The following is a 16,125-nucleotide window of genomic DNA, read 5'->3' as shown; positions in this document are numbered from 1 at the left end:
AATATACTGCTATATAAATTGTATAAGGCAACACTTAGGTAAGTGTAGTCATCTGCAGACTTGTCATCTTGATGGGACCTGGTTGGATCCCCTTATGCCAAGAGGAGAGAAAAGAGTGTTTTAGATGATGGGGTTTTGTGGGGGGGGTGGAAGAATTAAAACAGAGTAGCTATACTACAGATGTACCAGATTCATTTTCACCGACTGTGAAGCAAGACTTTCTGCCTTGGTGACCTTAGATGTAGAAGTTTACGTACAGCCTTCTAAACCTGCATGATTGAATGCATCTAAATTTCTTCTCAAGGTATGAAAAATACTTCTGAAAGTAGATTGTCTAGGTGCAACGATGCCACCGCTAAAACGCAGCTCTGTAAGCAGTAGTGGTAAGAAACAAAAATAAAGAAGCCTTTGTCTTAAAATGCAGCATCGTATACTAAAGCATCTTGGTGTAAAGAAGTAGGCATGAAATGAAGTTTCATTTCTTACCTGGTGCTTGGTATCTGGGTGGTGGTTTACAAATTTTGAGATACCCGGTCTTCTATAAATAGGCAGTTTAGATGGCCGAAGGTGATGGGCGTTCCTGTCCGTCTGTTTCTGAATATCAAGCTCTGAGGTTGAACTACTGTTACAATCTCCCTGCTGAATTAACGGAGCGTTCTGACTGCAGTTGGGCACTGAGCTCTGCGGAACCGTAATTGAGTAGGAAACAGAACCCATCTGGTGATGTCCAACTCTGATTTTAGCCCGTCCCGTTTTCCCAAATTTCTCACTCAGAATTCTGCAATCTTGTTGTATCTCCAAACTGAGAGGGCAGGTGGAAGCCCCATCATCCTAGTTACTGGGGGGAAAAACCTCACCATTAACAGGATTTGTTCCCAAAGAAGTTAATAGCTGTTCTTGATTCCTACTGCTGTGGGAGAGGAGCAGTGATCCTGTACTGTAGACACATTCAAATCTGTCAACTGTTGTGCAGTGTTGTACCTCTTTCAACTTTTAACTGTATGATCTTGGGATTTATCAAAGCCTCCTGGTTTTTTTTTTTCTTTACTGATCTGTTGCTTTTTGTCAACCTCAAGTACAGGTTCTCTAGACATATTCCATAATAATTTCTGTGTGGACTAGTTGCTTTCTGTACCCTGTATCTTGCTATATGCTTTGTGCCCTAACAAGAGTATCTGTTTTTATTTAATGCCAATAAAACTTGGTTTTCTTAAGTAATTTTCTATAAGCCTGTTTGGTGATAAACGCTCAAGTTGCAGCCAGTACATTATTTTGTAAGCTTGTTTTCTCTTTCTAAGCTTTCTTCTTGCTGTCCTCTTGCACTTCTATTTGAGAAGTGTATTTGACAAAAAAACCATTGAGGTCTGAAAGGGATGGAAGGTCTAAAATGGCATTTGGTGTGACACATAGATAGCACTGCATATTGGAGGGGAGGGGGACTTGTTAGTGGGAAGTCAAATCTGATGGTGCTATTTTAATGCAGATTTAGTACTCTTTCAGGTGCTGGCAGTCCACTTTAATATTGATGTATTGGGGAAATTAGTCTCAGTGTGGAGGTCTTTGGGGAATATGCTGCATTTTATCCAGGAGCTATTTTTTTTAAAAAAAAAAGTGTACTCTATCCCTGCGGAGAAACTCCATGTTGCTTTCCTACTAGATTCCCTTTAATTCTTTGTAGACAATTTATTCTAAAGACAGTCTTTAATTTCCTAAAAAGCTGGCTTCTGAAGTAGAACTTGGAATAACCGCAGTTCTCAAACATGGTGAAACAGGAGAATGAGTGTGGTGGTAACAGGTGTAGATGGGGAGATAGCGCTAACATTGAAGTCATTAAAAAAAATTATTACACCATGAGTGATTTTTTGTATAACTGTATGAGCGTATTCAGTACAACTTTAATAGTTACAAAAAGACAGACGGGACCCAGGAAAACCTAGTTAGGCGAGAGTGTAAATGTGCAAGAGCGGGTTGGGGTTTGTTTTTTTTATTTTGTTAATTTTCATTGGAATAACACGTAGCATCCATAGGAGAAGCTTCTGTTGTTGTCATCCAAAGTCTGCCTATTGCTTTTTTAGAATATGTTTTACTCAGCTGACCTCTGACAGAGATAATCATCACACAGTGTTAAGGGGCTAACTGATGTTAGAAAAAGCCACGTGCATTTTTATTTCCACCCCCCTAGATCATTTTTTTCTTGATGAATCTCCCATAATAGTTTTCACAAAATGTTAGCCAGAAATATCTTTCAGGTTTATAAGGATGCGGTTTCCTAACAAAACCAGTCTATATTTCATTGAATTTCATAGCCTGGCTACCACCAAACCTTCGCAACTCTGTTCAGCTGCACAAGAAACATTATCGGCAAAACAGTAAGTTGGACATTTTAAAAGCAAAGCAGTTGTTACGGTTATCTTTTGATATGGGAGTGGTGTATATGGACATTGAAAAATAGTATTCTGGGGTAGGGAATTTTTTTTTTCTTTTAATTTTGACCTTATTTTAGGCTTTCCGACATATAGTGCGGGTTTGGGAGATGAGAGCAAGGAATTCTAATCATAACGTGTGAAGATAATTATGAGGATATACTGAACAAGAAAACACTTCTGCTTCTGAGGATTATCTGCATTAATCTGGGGCTGTTCTCCCATATGCCAGTTTCACTTTACCAAAAACTCCTCTTCGCAGTTTCTACCCAGGCTTACTCGTGCTTTGCAAAGTGGATCTGTTAAACAGTTACTTTAGGGCAGCAGTGGAAGGTGGGTAAAACCAGCAAACAGGCTCAGTTCTGTAAAGCTTCTGGAAATTACTAGTGTTTGGGGAGACTAGTTTATGCAGTATCTTGAATTGAAATTGCTTTCAATAGAGGCTTTCGGAGAGGACTTGCCAAACACAGAAACATCTGAGGATTTTAGAACTTCTGAGCTGCCTGGGAGGACAACAGAGGCATTTAGAGAGGTTGTTGTGGACCACCGGTATCTTCTTTGTTATAGTTGCCACAGAGTGGCTCCCTGTGCCTGTCCTTTTGTCATGTAACATTGGCCAGAGGTTTTGAGGCAAACACTCGCACAGAAGGACATTTGCAAAAGCAAATGCTAAATGAGAGGGAGAGAGAAGAGAGAATGCATCGGTATCGCTGGCTGGTGTTCAGGCAGGTGGTAGAATCTGCTTGGTCTTGCTTTGTCCGCGAGCCGGGTTTGTGAACGAAACCGGACTGGTGGCTGTGTTGGCTGCTCGTAACAGTCGCTGCTGGCTGTGCTGTGCTGGAGAAGCGGGGAAGAGGCTGCTGTCTCACTATAGGCGTCGTTCAGCGAGTGCTCATCGCTCAAATACCCTCTGGTCCTGTGGGTGAGCAAATTGCTGATAAAGGGATTAGAGGGGTAAAGGATGGTTAGCTGCGCGTGTCGGGCAGCGACCGATGGAGTGGGTGGTGAAAGGTGTTTCTGGTGTCTGTGACGGCAGTTGGAGGCTTGGGTAGGAGAAGCTATGAAACTTCAGGGTTTTAATATAAACACACAGAGGGATAACTTTTTAAAAATATGTCTTTATCTTCATCAATACCTTGTTACAGGATATCCCTGAGTATATGGGGGGAATGCAGAACCAGGAAGGAGAAATAGCTTGGTATAGCTGTCACCGTAAGAATGAGCAGCAATGCTGTGTCTTGGAAAAACTCAACTTGTATCGCAACATCTCCTTTTTATATCGAGCCTTTCCATTACTGCGTTGTCGTGCATAAACTTTATTATATTGTGGATCTGTTTAGTGTAGTTATTCTAATAAAGGTGTTATCCAAATTGGACTCGCTGTAAAAATGGGATGGATTTACTATACCAAGAGCTTGCAGTAGATGAAGGCCTCTTAGATAAATGTATACGTTTTGTTGACTTCTCGAGCATGGTATAGTGTTGAGAAGGCTGCTATGGCCAGACGACATGACAGCACTGAAAGCCAGGTGCAAATTTTGTGAGTGCCCTCTGAAGAAGTGACTGCTGAAAAGAAAGAGTAGAGATGCACAGGGTAGAGAGCATGGAGGTGGGATCTGTTGGAAGGAAAGCGGAGTCTCAATTTACATGATTCAACATCTGGCAGTATAGTGGAAACCATTAATAAGTCAGATTATCTTTGCATTTGCCTGCGCTCACAAAGAGAAGGAAGCTGGGTTATGATTATGCCCTGAAAGCAATCATGCCGATCACATCCCCCTGCTTGCTGAAAAGATGGTATGCGGGGTTTTTTTCAGGTGAAAAAGACTTCAGACAACCAAATATGAGTGTGTCATGAATCTTAACTGCTTATTTCAGTCTCCTTTTATAGGCAGATGGACCCTTGGAAAAAAAAAATAGCAGTAAGTTGGCAGCAGAAAGCTCGACTGTGTGAAGCAGAAAGCTTGACTGTGTGGGTTTTTGGAATATGCGTAATTCTGTCTCCAAGCTCAGTCAGGAAAGCTAGGGGACAGATGCCAGCAACATTTTATCCTAGAAAGGGGAAAAAAAACCCCAAACCCACAACCGAAAAAGTGTGTGGGATGTTGTGGATTTTTTTTTCTCCCCCCCCCCCCTTGAACTGCATGATGTAGAAACAAGGGCTACAGAGCCCAGAAAGGACTCGCCTTCAAACCGAACAAAGCAACACACCCAGGTGTTTACAAGTGTTTGGGAAATGGCTGGTGCAGTCATTTTCCTGCTTCGCAAATAATGAGCGGTCTGAAATGGCTACATTGAAGTGGATTTTTTTTTTTCCATGTATGACAAACCCAAGGGGAGTTTACAGGGGTGCTGTGAGGAAGTGGTGGGTGCTGGAGCACGAGAGCTGCTTGTGAGAGAGCTTTGTGCTATGAAAGGCAATTCTTTAATTATAGAAGGAGAAATCTTTGGGGAAAGAGGAGTGGTGAAAGGCTTGGGGGGGTGTGGAGTGAGGGTGACCTGAAGAAAAGAAATGCAGTATAAGTTGGCGGAGAGAGAATTGACAACATACATGTGTGATAAACAACGTATCATCCCATTTGTGATTCAAAATTGAAATTTTCTTTAGTCAAGTAAAGTGCAGTGATGCAGACGCAGAAGAGAACTGAACATATTTCCCATATAAAGTAGAGTCTTACAGGTGGAAAGATGGGTTTAATTTTTAATAAGCTTAAACATCTGGAAGTCTTAAAAGCTTTGGAGGCCGTTTGCTTGAAAAATGTTTGAGAGCACTTTGAAGCGTATAGATTAGCAGGTGGAGCTGGGGCTACGCAGAGCAGCAGAACTTGAGATACCAGAGGGCAACTGCGAAAAGGTAGCCAGAAAATTGCTGGTCTTTTGGTACGAAAGGTTAGGACCGTTCTCTGAAAAGAATTAAAATAGCTGCTAGGTATGTATACGTACACAACCTTTTCAAGGAGCAAATAAGCCAAGGCAACCTCTTACGTACTTGCTACTAATGATGGATTTATTTTTTTTTATTATTTTTTTTTTTTGCTCGGGATCCTGCTGTTATCTCAAGGACTGTTGTCCTTACTGCTATTTTACTTTAAAAATATATACTTAGATGGCTAAAAATACTGCTGCTTCAACACAAAGGAGAGATGCATCAGTTTGCAGGCTTTCTTGATGAAAACCTTTCCTGGTATTCCTAACCTACCCATAAAACTTTGCCTTCCAACGGAGTCTGGGTTTAGTCGGGCGAGCAGGTTCGTGTGACAGTCAACCCTGGCGTGCCCCTAGTGAAACTGCACGTCCCAGAAGGCTGAGAAGACGGTGGGATTAGTGAATCCTGAAAGGGGGGATGCAGGATGTAAATTTGAGCCTCGGGGTTACAGTTACCAGCATTAAATATAGCTGCCGAGCAGCATAACGCGTCCCTTTCACACAGCCACCGAAGCTGTGACAGGCATAAAGTCAGTGTTTTTCTTCGTTCCCCTTTATATATCTTGGGATATTTTTAAGGGATTATGCTTCTGTGATTTACTTTGGAAGCTCAGTTGCGTAAACGTGAGGCTGGAGGAGGACTTTGTGCAGATGTGCAGCTGACACCAGGCACACCATAGAACTGCGAGCCCCTGGAGCCCCGGGGGCAGTGACTTCGGGGAACGTAGGACACCCTGCTCAACCAAAGGGCTAAGTCTGTATCTTCTAAACGTTATGGATATAAAAATAGTTGCCCAAGAAAAGTTGTCCTTCTGAAGAACCCTGCTCTTGAGGGCCTTTAAAGCTGTCTCTGCCATTGTACTAATGACAACACCAGGTCTCTGAAAACCACAAGCTGCATGAATTACCCTGGGGGTCGTGCTGCCACGTTAGGAATCTATTTAGTGGTCACTGATCTTTATATTTGCAAGCAGAAAGAGTCTTATTTTGAAGGTACAGTAATAATTTAACTTGTACTGGTCATTTGCTCAAAAACATGACTTTTCTTAAAGTAAAGGTACTTAACTCAAGCAACTTCAGATACACACAGAATGGGATTTTACACATGTTGGACAGAAATAAGAGAATCAAGCCACGACCAGAAAGATTCCAGAACTGCAAAGATGTTTTTGATTTGATCCTAACGTGTGAAGAAAGAGTCTATGATCAAGTAGTAGAAGGTAAGGACCTTGACCAAGTTAACTTAAGTGCTGCTTCCCTCCCTCCACCCCTGCACCCCCCCTCCTTTCTGGAGTCCTTCACAAACCTGGGAACATCTCTGTCCCCTCTGACTCCTGCCGCTGGCACACCAGCAGGGCCCAGAACTCACGGTCCGTGGACGTGGACCTTATTCAGCCATCACTTGTCTGGTACATACTTCTGAAAGATGCTGGTGTTGGCAGCTACGCAGAATGTGTACGTAGAGTAGTTTTAAGGGCTGACAAAAGGAGATAGCAAGCATTTGGAGAAACTCACATCCATGCTGGGTTTGGAAATGCTTACGGATCTAGAAAACCAGCAAGTGGCATGTGATAAGCGTTTTGTCACCCTGGGTTGATGGAGCAGCTAAGCTGTCTTCCTATACAGTTTCCCTTCCCAAGATGTCCCGTGACCTACCAAGCAGTTTATCCACAATAAATACCTCCTGTACAGGTGGAGAAACTGTTCTTGAGCGTGGTTAACACTCTGCAAACGTGCTACAGATTTGCCCTTAAATGAGTCAAAGTGGGATGTGCCAGAAGAATCTCAATTGGGGACCGGGTTGTGCACGAGCACCGTGCAGCAACGCTTGGTGTGAGCTCCCTGCCAGTCATGGGGTTTCAGCAGTGACTCAGCTCCTGGGCTGAGAACCCACAGGCTTATGTGGGGTTTAAAGTGTTTCCTTTCCTTTCAAAGACCAGCCAACTGTCTTAGTGTCATACTCATTCTTTAAAAGGCTGGTGCCTTGCCTTTTTTGATCCTCGGTGGTCATGTCACGAACAATACAGACCATGATACGTTGGGGCTTCTGTGAGCTGAGCAATTAGTGTTCTGAACGCTTGAGTGAAGCGTTTGGAAATGTGTTGGTAAGTTCTAAGAGCAGCTGTGCTGGTACTTGAATGGAGCGTCAAGTTCAGCATGTCTCCCATAGAAAGCAGCTTGCACGCTGATGCCGTAGGTGGGTATCCTGAGGAAGGGAGGTGAAGAGCAACCACTTGCTAATTTTCCAGTTGTGCATCTCTAGCGTCATGGTAATGCCCTTCATAACTGACCAGTGAAAGGAAGAAGGCTGGAGTGCTCCCACGTGGCTCTAGATGTGAAAGATTTTAAAACGGAGGCCTCAACAAATTTGCCAAAACGAAGTTGCTGAACGGTGTTAGGAGAGAACAACTTGTAGCTTAAGAAGCTTAGAGAGGCGTAACAATAATACATGGATAGATTAGTAGGAGAATTACATTTTATTTTTCCCCTTTCACCCCCTGTTAATAAGCAGAACATATGAAAGCTAAAATTTTCTAATGTGACTGTCAGCGCTCAACTTGTAGGAGGTCACCGTGCAGTTTGATTGTCAGAGTGTTGGATGGACAGTCCTTTTTTCTAAAGAATGGGCAATTAAAATTCTCCAGGTGAGGAAGCCCAAAATCATTCTTGACTTTCAAGAATCTTGATCTCTATCTTTAAAGACTGTCAGAGGAAAGGTGAGCAGTAACTTCTCTTGATCAAGATAAACTGTCATTACCCTTCTACAAAACTGGATTCTTTTGTTCTGAAAATCCATCTCTTCATTTTGAAATAAGAGGGACTCTTGTTAAAGACAATATGAAATAAACTATTTTGCAAAAACAAGTTTGGAGAAAGCAGAGGCGGACAGTGTTCATGTATTTTTAAAATCTTATGAATACTCTGTATAAAACATGATACCATTCCACCCAAACTGTTGCTGTTACGTGTGTTTTGTTTTCAAATAGATTTAAATTCCAGAGAGCAGGAGACATGTCAACCAGTACATGTGATCAATGTGGACATTCAGGATAACCATGAGGAGGCAACCCTGGGTGCTTTCCTTATCTGTGAGCTCTGCCAGTGTGTAAGTAGCGAGGGCTCCTCACCTGTGGGTACCTTGCACCCAGTGACTGCACAGGGGTTGGGGGTTGCTTAGTCCTTCTTAAAGGTGCTGCCTATTGCAAAAATTGTTCCGGTAAAATCCGTGTCGAGAGACGAAAATTTCCAAAATCTTCCGGTTACCTGTGGAGCTGTTGTGCAAGTGGGTGACTTGCTACTGAGTTTGTGGTTTGCGAAGCGGACTCTGCATTTGCATTCAAAACCAGCGCGTTGATAGCTTGCATAAAAATCAGTATTGCAAAGCACTGCACGTAACTGATACCCTCGTGGAGCCCACACTCCAAACACTTGGGTTTTGGCAAAGCCCTCTATTTCCAAAGCAGTTGTAATAACGTGGGTTTTAAACATCAGGGTTGCATTCTGAATCACGATATACTGGCAAAACATCCCATGTAGGTGTGTTTTGTAGGACCACCCTGTTGCGTGTATGATGGGGAAGAAAAAAAAATATGTTTCTGTCATCCGTTAACTGGGGACCTAGCTTGTGAGGCTGAAATTGGTGCACTCCAACCAGTCGCTGTAACTGTCGAGACAACAGGGAAAGGGTCCCTGGCCTTTACAGTGCACAGGTTGATGAGTTTATAGAACCATTTACGTTGGAAAAGACCTTAAAGAGCCTCAAGTCCGACTGTTAACCCAGCACTGCCAAGCCCACCAGTTCAGCTATTCCAGCGTGGCGATGGGCTGGTTTTTCACTCCAGACAGTGTCATCTATTCTGGTCTTAACTCCTCTCCAGATTCAAAAAGCCTAAGAGGGTTCAAGGACTTGAACTTGTAGCCATCTGCTCAGTGTGCTTGTAACTATTCTGAAGCTTCCATTTGCTACCCAGTGAGGATGGATGTTACCTACTCAACAAAGTACTAGTTAACTGCCGGTTCAGTGGGTTGGAGAAGGAAGGCTGTGCAGATAAATGTGATGCTGAATGTTTGGGAATACTGGGAACCTCAGTAAAGCACCCAGCGCTGCACTGCTTGGTGCAGCCTGCTGGTTTAGATGGCACAGGGAGCCAAAAGCATGGAATTATTACAGTTTTCTAAACTACATCATGTCCTTGGAGTCCGGTTGCTTAGTATTTTTTCTCTTCTAGATACAGCACACAGAAGACATGGAAAATGAAATAGATGAGCTGTTACAGGAATTTGAAGAGAAAAGTGGAAGGACTTTTCTTCATACTGTCTGCTTTTATTAAAGCACTTCTGTCTCCTAGGCCTTAATACAGATGAGGGAAGCATGTGTTTAAAACTGATTATACTGTATTTTCCTGGAAAATGAATATTGATCATTTTTTGTTTGTTTGTTTAAAACCTCCTTTTCAATGTCTTTTTTTTGTTTTGTTTCAGGTATTCTGTCACAGGTAGGCAGAGATACTGGTTGGGGTTGTACATATGAGATGATAAAAAGTATACACAAAGGCCACCTATTTAAAAATGAAAACCAAGGGTTTTTTTAAATCCTACTTTAATTATTGCAAGTAGGTTTTTAATTATAAAGAGAATGTTTCTTGAATTTAAGTTTATAATGTATTTTTCCAGCTTACAAATTTATTTTATTTCCGTTGTGCTTTTTTTTTTATTATTATTTTGATGTGACAGAATGGCTGAACTATGTGAGGATGTGAATGGAACAATGAAAAAACGAGTATCTGTATATTGTTAGATATAAAGTTGGAAGCATCCAATAAAAATTAAAAACCTGTAAGTTTGTCTTGTCTTCAAGATAGAAGCCAAGTAGGTGTGACTGTCCTCTGCGAGGTAAAGCACAAAGTATCTGCAGTAGCACAAGAATGCTTGTTCCTCCAGCGCGGCTCGGAGAGGATGGTGACAGCAAGAAGACCTTGATAGGAATTAAAAGGCCTGGTCCGTGCCCCTTGTTCGGGGAGACGATATAATGCTGTGTGTTTGGGCAGCTCGTAATGATTTTTGATCGCTAAAGTGAACTGCTTTTCTGTGTCAGGGCATCTGCTGGGAAATCTTTTGGGATCTTCATGGCTTTTTGAGTTGTCATGTGTGAGATTAGTACGACTGCGAGGCTGTAACTAGCAGTCGGGGCCAGTTGTATGTTCGCTTTCTATAAGGAAAATGGGGAGAAAGAGCAAACACTGCTGGCAACAGAAATGGTTTCAAGTTTGGTGTGGGTTTTTTTTTTCAACTGAAGTATCTTTTGGATAGAAGCATTTTCCTCCCATACAGAAATAGTGAACATGCTTGAGTGGCTCAGAATCCAGAAACGGAGTATCTGTATACAAACAAAGCAAAACCTCAGACTTCTATTTGTTCAAACTGATAAAAGTGAAAACTAAATTATTAATGTTCAAAATGTGAATGTTAAATGTCTTGCTGCTTGCAGGCAAGAGAAGATCTTAAGTTGTGGTGTTAAAGGAACCTGTAAGTGATTTGGAGCAATATGAGGTCTTTGCGCTCTTTAATACTTGGATATGGGAAAACATCATCATGCTAAAGGTGGAGTAGCATGAAATGGGTTTGAGCTCTTGGCTTCTCTCTCGTTCTGTCACTGACCTCTGACAGCACACATGAATCACCTAATTTTCCTTAACTTTGTTTTGCACATGCAGAAAGTTAGCGTTAAGTGCTTTCTCTCAATTCAGGGTGATGTTACCCATCTATGCTGTGTATGTGGTCAGTCATGGGGCGATGCTACTTAACCTCTTCCCCTGAACACACTCATGTATGTTAAGACATCTGCTTCACACCTGAAAACTGCAAGTCTTTCTCGGAAACTGCTTCTTTGTAGTTGCAGATCTTGAAGTCTTGTTGAGTCAGGCCCCCAAAGAAATCCTGTACCTCTCTACTCTTGGGATCTGGGGGTTGGCTTCAACTGCCTTGTGGGAGAACTTAGACCTCTGCCAGCTCAGCCCATGTCCTGGACAGTGTCCAACTGGGTCACTGCGTCAGACTCGGGTCCCAGGGATGTTTAATATCCCTGGATTACCTGTGCTGGGTTTTTTGTCTTGTTAAAAATGTTTAAAGCAAAAATTTTGCGGATAAATGAATGAATGGATCAGGACAGTTAGGGGATGGGGAGGTCAGCAGTGAGGTTTGCAGGATGTCTGTTTTCCAGTTGGCTTGTCCTGTCCCATTTTGTTTCTGGAGACTCTGTATTTGAAGGATTTCATTCAGCCTCTGCTGCTTCTGCTCATTTGTCTGCCTGATACCATTGCTTGTTACCATGGGGATATTTACAGCCAAAGGAAGATGATGATTCTATAAGGGCTGAACTGCTTTAGTTGATGTCCTTAAAAAGACATTTCAAGCAAGCACAGTGCTGAGTATTTTGAGCAGAGTTTTCCTTTCCTGTGCTGTGTCGGTACTGAAGTCTACTCTCTGGCAAGGTGAAACTTGGACAGTGTGTGAAAATGTTTTCTGCTTTCAACTTAATTCATGCTGTACAGAGCGCTCTGTGGTTATTTTATATTAAGGCAGTAAAAACCCAAGCAGGATGTTTTAACCCGTGTTTTGTGTGTGCGTGGACATTTACAGCCATGTCCTTTTTATTGCATAAAGATTATACTTTTCAGGTGTGTAATTGGCATTGTGGCTGCCGCAGTTCTAAGTATGGATTAATTAGTAGAACTTCGGTTCACTGCCTCTCTTCAACTGGAATGAGAAGCCTTGGTCTAAAACCACGATGGAGCACGCCAGGTGTTACAGAATCGTTCTTTCATTCCTAAGTGTTCTGTTCATAAGCAAAAGCAACTCTGGGAGCTTGCCATTTGTTTATTTACCAGCGTGCAGAAAGACGTTTGACCAGATGGATGGATGAGTGACCCCGATGGACAGGCAAGTATTGTGAGTGGTCCACGGTCTAGATCCAAGTATTTCAAATTTCTGTGAGCAAAACTTGTTCTTTAGCTAAAGTTGTTCTTTTACTCTGGTATGTTATTTCTCATTGAACTTACAGGTCAGTGAAAAATGTATGCATTTATATAGTTACTTTGTCTCCGTACGCTTCATTTGCATTGAAATCCACAATGAAGCTCAGTTTATACAGGAATTTAACAAGATCCTCATCTTGTTTGAGAGATGTCTGTATTAATACACACGCCAATATATAGGTAGGTATAAAATAAACTGGCTAAACACAAAGCAAAAGTTACTTTCTGTGTCAAGAAGCAACTTCAAGAGAAACTTGGTTTAAAGTAAATGGGGAAAATAATGTATTTTTCCTTTTAAGAGTGGGGTGGCGTATACATGATGATGGCGTGCTCTTCCCTGCCTGGCAGGCGCATTGGTACTCGTGTTGGTGAGGATCAGCATTGAAAGGTGGCCCCTCTCTTTTGCAGTGCTGTACTTGACCGCCTTTGTGTTGGATGGAGGGAAGCAATGAAGGGTTAACGCCTTGCGAGCACAGGCTGCAGGTGGGGGGGGATTTCTGCTGAGAGTTTTCAGCTCTCCAGGCTGTTCTCCCCTTCCCGTGAGGCCAGCAGAGGTGGCTTTAAAATGCAGATTCCTCCCAGAGGTTCCCTCTGCCCTTCCTAAACATAGTGATGATGTTTTGTCAGTGCATTTTTCACTTTTTTTTGACTTTCTATGAAAGGCCATGTTGATGACAGAGTAGTACCTATTGAGGTCCGCTTATGAGACTTTGCTCTCTTGCTGCCATGAAGTCGATGCTACTTTCTGTGTGGGCAGATCTTTGCCAAGACCTTTCCATCTCATCCCAGCCCTCTGTGGATCCTATCCATATGGCACGGAGCAGTAGAGCCCTGTTCACTTCTGGTTTGCAGACTGTTTTTCTTTCACCCGAGTCACTCCTCATTTTGTGTCTGTTTTCTGTGTTCCTTGTCTTGAGATGTTCATCCTGTTCCTTAACGTTCTCCTTTCTGTCAGAGACATCGGCGCGTCTTTTGTATAAGTTTCTGTAAATAAAAGCTGTTGATTAAAGAGCAATGTCTTCTCACCTCTCTGCACTCCTGGTGTCTTTATCCATGAAGCTCTCCGCTTCTTGGCATCCTTCGCTTGCCTGTAAGGCTCCGTGAATAAAGCAATGCAGATAATGCAACCAGGCTGCGCTGGGTGGAAAAGAGCGTTCTTCCCTAGGTTTCGATATCGCTGGATCCGACTGTGCAAAGATCAACCATCCGAGCTGGATTTCCCCACTGCAGCAGCCTAATGAATTTGTTGCCAGGCAGATTATCCAGTTTCAACTTCTCTTTCTTATAAATGTAGGAGCTTAGGAGAAAGGTATCAGTAAAGACAACCACAAATCTTGTACCAGCACAGGAACTGGGAAGAGAAGAGGGGAATAAAAAACAATCGGTAGGACAGCTGAGTGGGCTCTTACGGAGGAGGGGGGAAGGGAAAAAGGAGAGAAATGCTTGCTGTAGTTGTTAGACTCGTGTGAGCACTGTGGAATGCCGGCTGAGGTCTGTGCATCCCTCAAGGAGAGCAGAGGGAGACTGTTCCTGAGAACAGGGCTTGGGATAATATTCTGACCTGGGGCTGCATACTCACAGGGAAAAAAAACCCACCAACCAATCTGAGGTCGTTCCCATGTGGATATTTCTGGTCCATTTTATCATCTTTGCCAGCATTGCTGGGGTTTAAAAGGTATTTTGCAAGGAGGGAAGGATGCCCTCAAGCACTGATAACAGGAGGGGGCTGGGTGGTGGGGCCAGGGCTGGGTTACAGCAGAGGTGGGCACGAGAGGAGGTTGGGTGATGGCACCAGGTCGCGTGGCAGGGCTGGGTTGAAGCAGAGGAAAAGGCAGCGGCTGCTTGATGGGGAATTGGTCTGATGCTGCTGAGATCTGGTTGTGCAGACCCCGGTCTGGTCTGCATGAGGGCGGTGGGGACGGCACAACCTGAGGCTTGAAGCTGAATGGGAGCCCCAGGTAGTGTCGGTGCTTGTTTTCAACAAGTAGCAGCTTTCCTCTAGTCATAGTAAAGGTCAACAAACCCATTGCAAACTATCGCAGTGGCAACCCAAAGCTGAGTCTTTGGACGGTCTTTGGCCATGCAAGTCTGATGCCACTTTTGCCTGAGTACAGTCAGTCCCTGCTGCCTCTCCTCAGTAGGTGGGAGTCACTGGGGACACCTCTTGGCCTTCTGTCCCTTAGGCATTAGATGAAAGGCCAGACTGGTTGGACGCCACGTGTGGCCTGGGGTGGTTCTTGGGTCTCCAAGCCCGTGGCTGCTCACAGCCTGATGTGCACTAGCGCTGGGTGGGACGGGGATGCTGCTGGTGGCTTGTTTCTGCACGAGCAGGTGGCCTCCTTGCTTGCCCAGGTTGCTTTGCAGTGGGATCCCTGCCACGGCTGTGCAGATCCCATCGCTTCCACCCTGGCTTGCCGGGGAGAACTGCTGCTTGAGAAACTCGGGGAAGAGTTTGTAGCAAGGCGAAGGAGCAAATCTGGATGTGGTGAGGTCAGGAGAGTGGGATGGGACAACCTTTACAGGGTCCAGCCAAATCTGGACACGTTGAAAACGGGGTGGTAAGAGCAAGGAGGGCAAGCGTTTGACTGACACGCTGTGGTGAAGCCAGCATGAGGTGTCCCTGGCTGCAGAGTGGCAGGTGTCACCGGCCCCCTGCCAATGGAGGGAGGCTGAAGGAGAAGAAGGAATTTCGGGTAGGATTCAGTGCCACTGGAGATCGTTGACTCTGCGGGGCAACTGGATTTGATAAAGGCTGGTGATCTCATGGCCAGTCTCCATGTTTGTGGCCCAGTGAGCCTGTTGGATGAGTAAACCCTGTACTGTGGGCAGCGCCAGTGTGTGAGGGGGGACCCTTGCCCTCTCCCAGCCCTTAGCCCCCCTTTTGCCCAGGACTGAGCCACCGGCTGGCTGCAGGCAGCTATACTATATATATACAGCTATACTATATATATGTAGGCGGGAGGTCAAGGGCACTAGGTGCAGCGGGGCCTGCAGTGTACACAGCACGAAATGATCGGAGCGGCGGTGTTTGGGGTGCCTGTCAGCCAGGGCTTTTGCTCCAAAAGGACAACAAGGGCAGATGTGCCGAGGAACCCGGCTTATGCCGGCGTCAGTGACAGAACCTTTCCGCAATGAGAGCCGACCCCGCCTCATCCGCGGGGATGGCTGGGCCACCAGAGCCCCTGGCTGGTGGCCAGGCAAAACTTCGGTTGCACAAAATTCCTTGAGGCTTGTCTCCAAATTGTCTGTCCTGCGATTTTATTTTTTTTTATTTGGCTGTTGCTTTAAAAATCCCTGTTTTTCTACAACTAAGCAGAGTAACTAGCTGCATTATCCCTGCATTACTTTTACTGAGGGCTGCGTAGGGATGGTGGAAACCGCCTCCTAGCTCAAGGAGAAGTGGAAGCAGCTCAGGACAGAGGGGTGTTAGAGGAAGGAACCTGGTGGGCTGGGCAGGATTGGGGCGAGAGGTGCCTTCCCAGCCTCGCTGCTCTTTTGCATGAAGAGCCTGGCTTCTCAAATGTTTCATGTGTGTGGTTTAATATAAAAAAAAAAAAAAAAAAAAAATCTGCAGTGCAATCTGTGCTCTAATTTGAGGACACCATTTAGTGATTTTAATTGTGTGGCAGTATTTTGGTATTTTCAATACCCAATAGTAGGTTAATGACTGTTCCTTGAAGAATGGAGTTTATATAACACAAGTCATTACATAAGGAGGCTGATTGTGGCCTGAGGAACAGGAG

The 16,125-nt window shown here is 44.1% G+C and overlaps 1 protein-coding gene across 1 annotated transcript in view; it reads left to right on the top strand.

Annotated features, from left to right (window-relative positions):
• Positions 1-10,188, top strand: part of SSU72 (SSU72 homolog, RNA polymerase II CTD phosphatase) — a 29,161-nt gene extending 18,973 nt beyond the window's left edge. Inside the window, exons 3-5 of the mRNA XM_040585462.1 lie at positions 6,429-6,568; positions 8,336-8,454; positions 9,578-10,188. Of these exons, the coding sequence (XP_040441396.1) occupies positions 6,429-6,568; positions 8,336-8,454; positions 9,578-9,679 (361 nt within the window). The 3' untranslated portion in view covers positions 9,680-10,188. The remainder of the gene's footprint in view (positions 1-6,428; positions 6,569-8,335; positions 8,455-9,577) is intronic.
• The last annotated feature ends 5,937 nt before the right edge of the window (positions 10,189-16,125 follow it).

This window comes from Falco naumanni, chromosome 3, assembly GCF_017639655.2.
Source record: "Falco naumanni isolate bFalNau1 chromosome 3, bFalNau1.pat, whole genome shotgun sequence".
In the NCBI taxonomy this organism is placed as follows: Eukaryota; Metazoa; Chordata; class Aves; order Falconiformes; family Falconidae; genus Falco; species Falco naumanni.
This window is presented reverse-complemented; position numbering and strand designations above follow the sequence as displayed.